The sequence below is a fragment of the Salvia hispanica genome, chromosome 6, assembly GCF_023119035.1.
Source record: "Salvia hispanica cultivar TCC Black 2014 chromosome 6, UniMelb_Shisp_WGS_1.0, whole genome shotgun sequence".
In the NCBI taxonomy this organism is placed as follows: domain Eukaryota; kingdom Viridiplantae; phylum Streptophyta; class Magnoliopsida; order Lamiales; family Lamiaceae; genus Salvia; species Salvia hispanica.
Window position 1 is genome coordinate 46,358,818 of NC_062970.1, and position 5,064 is coordinate 46,363,881.

General features: G+C 36.9%; 1 protein-coding gene across 1 annotated transcript; it reads left to right on the forward strand.

Moving 5' to 3' along the window:
• Window positions 1-746: 746 nt before the first annotated feature.
• Window positions 747-3,382, forward strand: LOC125195564 (protein FAR1-RELATED SEQUENCE 5-like). The gene is made up of 3 exons (XM_048093701.1): window positions 747-756; window positions 1,067-1,829; window positions 1,948-3,382. Exons 1-3 carry the CDS (start codon window positions 747-749, stop codon window positions 3,380-3,382), a joined length of 2,208 nt encoding a protein of 735 aa, XP_047949658.1.
• Window positions 3,383-5,064: the final 1,682 nt, after the last annotated feature.

A 5,064-nucleotide genomic window follows, 5' to 3' on the forward strand; every position in this document is an offset into this window, starting at 1 on the left:
ACTCCCCACCATTAAAATCCTGCATCCGCCACTTGTTATAATATTATAGGGGTGCGTTAGGCTCCTTTGCACCCTAAGTGTCCTATTTCCTTCGTAACCTCAGCCCTTGGATCCTTGAATTGGATGGTTGTGATCAATGCATTATTAGTCTATAATGTTGCATTATTAGAATGAAAATGTGCATTATTAAATGACACGTGACATTAATCTAACCGTCAGATGACAAAATCGTGGGGCTAGGATTAAGAAGGAAAAAGGACAAAAGATATGAAGAGGATTTGAATACATCCCTATATATATATATATATATATATTAGGGATGTATTCAGGTCATTATGCTAAGTATTTGTAAAACATAAAACAATTTCCAAACCATTGATTTTTTCCATCTGATGGCCGAATTGTTTGCCATGTGTAATTAGTAATATTACTTATAAATAAAGAAAAGGTTAGTTTAGGTATAATCCTAAATGCAGCTGTTATTAACATCCCATGATTATCTCCATCCAATATACACGTTCATTTTATCATTGATTTTGTTTTATTTTGTTTTGTTTTTCTACCATTATTCTACACGTATATTTCATCCTTTTTTTTTCTTTGATTTTATTTTGATTTTCTATCATTATTTTTCCTGTTATTATTATTCTTCGGAAATGTCACGCAATCTCATATTATAATTTATCTTCATAAACTCTTCATAAACCCAGCGTGATAGGAGTTGCAACCTTTTTTATATCACGTCGATGGAAGAAGGTATGTCGCTGTTTAATTTTAATGATCATCTGTATGAATTTGGTTTCAACGATGATGGTAATTTTCAAGTGTTTTAAGCATGAAAAAATAGTGGCTTTCTCTGAGGGTTTTTTTTTCGAAGGGGATAGGTTGTAGTAGTACATTCGGTGACACAACGTTCCAAAACTGGTTTGAGTTAGAGGATTTTCATACTTTTATAAACTTTTTAATTTTTTGTTGAAGGTATGTTAAAATGTTTTTGTAATGTATGCCAACATATGTTTAATGTAGTCTATTACTCGACTGATCAATTCCATTTTTTATTATACAGTTAATGTTGTGCCTGAATGTTCAGAAGAACTAAAACCTGTTGTTGGTCAGTGTTTCCAATCACTTGATTTTGCAATCGCTTTTTACGATGTGTATGCTCGAGCAGTTGGTTTTGAGACGCGCAAACAAGGAGTCAAAAAAGTAGAAGGTGTTACTATTTGGCAGTATATTGTATGTACTCGTCAAGGTAAGAAGAGGACAGAGGAGGAGGATATGGTGAACGCCAGACATGGTTTCACGTTGAAAAGAAGACGTTTATCCAACCGGTGTGCCTGCCAAGCGAAGATATCATTTCGTTATTTCTCCGAAGGCGGACGTCCCGGATATAAGATTCATGAGTTTGTAGAGGCACATAACCATACAATGGTGGAGATGCAACATAAGCCATTCATGTCTATAAATCGAAATCTGACTGAAGTGCATGAGAAATTCATTCTAGACTGTTCAAGGGCTAATATCGACCCCACTTTGACTTTTAAATTTCTGAAAGAGGTATTGGGAGGCTACCAGATGGTGGGGTGCACCGTTGGGGATATACGTAATGCATCTCGAGACATTAAAGCGTATGCTCAAGGTTATGATGTTCAGATGGTATTGGACGAGATGCGTAGGAAGAAGGAACTGTCTGATGCATTTACATATCACTATGAAGTTAATAGTGAGAATCAGTTGGTAGCCTTATTTTGGTGTGATGGTGTCTCGAAAAGGAATTACCACATGTTTGGTGACATTGTTGCTTTCGACTCAACTTATAACACCAACAGGTACTACTTTCTGTTGATTTCGAAATATTACATTATATTCATTATAAGTTACATCATTATGGTAGTACATTATGCATAGTTTATTTTTACATTATTAAGTTCTGGTTGGACATATCAGGTACTGTATGATATTTTGTCCATTTACTGGTAAGGACAATCACGGGAGACCTGTTACATTCGCTGCTGGTCTAGTTTCGAATGAGAAGACAGGTGCATTTGCTTGGTTGTTTAAACATTTTATTGAGTGCATGGGTGTTGCTCCCAAAATGATGGTCACGGACCAAGATTTGGGAATGCGGTCGGCTATTGAGGAAATTCTAGTTGGCACTAGACATCGGTGGTGCATGTGGCATATAATGCACAAGCTTGCGATCAAAGCTCCAAAGAAGCTCCTCATAGATGAAAATTTCAAGAAGGATTTCCATGCTTGTGTTTGGTCCGAATTACACGAACCGGAGGAGTTTGAAGAAATGTGGGATGCTATTATTGTAGAATATGGTCTAGAAAATGTGGATTGGTTCAGAACCATGTATCGGCATAGGAAGTATTGGATACCTGCTTATTTTTGTGATTTTCCGCTGGGATCGACGATTCGGACCACATCTGTGTCTGAGTCTGAAAACAGTTTTTACAAAATCTTTCTGAAGCCTCGGCTAAATCTTGCTGAATTCTATTTGAGTTTCAATAATGCCTTGGAATCTCAACGTAATTCTAATGCAAAGTTGGACTATGCAGATTCAACTCTTGTGCCAATTTTGGCCACTGACCAGCCTTTCGAAAAGCATGCATCCACATTATTTACCGACTCTATGTTCAGAACAGTGCAGGAAGAAATTGTGGAGGGTTGCATCAGATGTAGGATTGTTGGTATGTCATCCGAAGGGATGATTGATTGCTATAAAGTAGGTGACAGCCACCGAAACACATTTGTGGCGACACATGACAAGACGGACCAGTCGTACGTGTGCGAATGCAAGTTGTTTGGCAGACAAGGGTTTCTGTGCTGCCACATATTTTACTTATTCAAGAACAACGAAGTAAAGGTCATTCCTGATAAGTACTCTGAAAGCAGGTGGATGAAGACGCCTTTGGTAAAGGCTGTACATGGATACACGGCTGATGTGTTTCAAAACAATGATGCCCAAGATGAGAAGTTGATTTTATCAAATGAATTGACGTCTATTTTCTTCAGTTGCCTTGCTAGTTACCAGTCAAATATGGATACATTACGCGCTTTTGCAGGTGGCATGAGAGATCTGAAGACTAGTATAGATGGTAATTCTCCTCCTATATCTGCAGTTGAAAAAAGAAGGATGGTTGAAGAGTTTTATGGAATGGTCAGACCAGAAGTTGTTGAAGTTCACCCTCCTGACGTTGTCCAAACAAAAGGGTGTTGTAGTACGAAAGGCAAGCGCATAATTTCAAAGAGGGAGAAGGCTATAAAGGAGCACAATAGACCTTTGAGGAGATGTATGAATTGCTTAGAGATGGGCCATCACGATTCCCGGAATTGCCCTGAAAATGCGAATGGTAAAGGCAAGGAGAAATGCTGAATGTATGTTCATGTCGCCGTTCCAGAATGTTTTTTTAATTGAACTGTCGTACTTACGTTTTGCAATAAACTTTTTTTCCGTATTACATTATTGTAAGGTAAATGCTACATTTCCCACATCTTTTTTTGGACGTATTACATTATTTCCGATTATGCTACAGTAATCATGTTATTATTAACTAGTTAGCTAGTACATCCTATAACATAGTGTAATTTGTTATAGGACTCAATGATACATCCGTTATGTACATATGTTAGTTAAATGATGTAACTATATTATATATCTTGAACTTCTTTCAGCCTTATATGTTGAGTTGAATTTCTCAAATAATGTAATCGTAGTTGCCTTCTAATGTACATTTTCATCCCAGATTCAATTGGTTATTTTCTTAATGTATAACTTCACAAATTTCAAATCCTACGCGCTATTACCAGGGATGGAATAAGAACAACTACAAGTGCTTCAGTGCATTGCAACATTGGTCAATGATGTAGTATAAACCACAAATCAACAATAATAATATAACAGATTAGTGCTGAACAAAATATGTTTAACATAGTTAATAAATAACGTATGTCCTTAACAGAGTTTCGAAATACCAAATGTGCAAAAGGCAAAACCGTTTTTAATCTGTTTCCCAACCAAAAAAAATCTGCATAACAAACTACATTTCCCATAAAATAATTCAGACCGGCACATCAATCACTCCAAACCATAATTTTGAACAAACTTTCCGAAACTGAACTTTGCAGGCTTCTCTTTCCAGTGCTGATCTGCTGCAATTTTATTCAACTTTTGTCTGATATTATGCTCAAACATGAGTAAGGCCGTGTTGAACTTAATCCTTAGCATTTCCACGCTTTTGTTTCCCCGTGCTGTGAACCCACAGTCCCAATCTTTGTTCTTATCTCCAAAAAAGGTTTCCATATGGCGCATCAGGTACACACCACAGTCCACCCTGTTGAAAAGGCCTCTCCATGGCATACTTAGTAGATGCAGTGAACATTTGCGAATCATACCAGCTAGCTTGGGTCTTCTGAATTTCGCGAGTGCATCAGCAAGGTACTTCCTCTGCATAAATTAAAATAAAATTAAAATATAGTAAACCATACAAACTATACAATTCAACAACTACCGTAAGCAACAACAGTATCATACTCTGTATACATGTACCAAATATACTAACACGGCTGATCCAGATAATGTACCTAGTCAGAGAGTTAATGTACGTACCAACAGAGAAGGTGTTTTCCCGTATTTTGCGTTGAAAGATTCATGTGAATCAGCAAGTGTGTTGTCAATCAAATTCAGCTTCCCAGCAGCAACATCGAAGCACAACAGATACATATGCTCAGGTCCTTGAATCGGGAAGAAAATCTAAAATACGCAAAACATTAAATACTTAAAATTTGAATATTAACTTGCAGCTTAGTTGGAACAGTAGACCTCACCAGTTCATAGTTATTCCATTCAAAATCTTTCACAGCTAATACTTCACCCAGAACCCTTGTGTGGAAAAGATCAAACAACCTTTTATCTTCCCAATCAGCAGGTGGATTCACAATGGTATTAATCTGCATTATATTGTGTCAATACTCCATCAATGTCATGAAATTTATGCAAACTAAATGCTAGTATTTTACTCACACATGGTCCGGTAGAGAAAAACAGCCTTGAAGCAG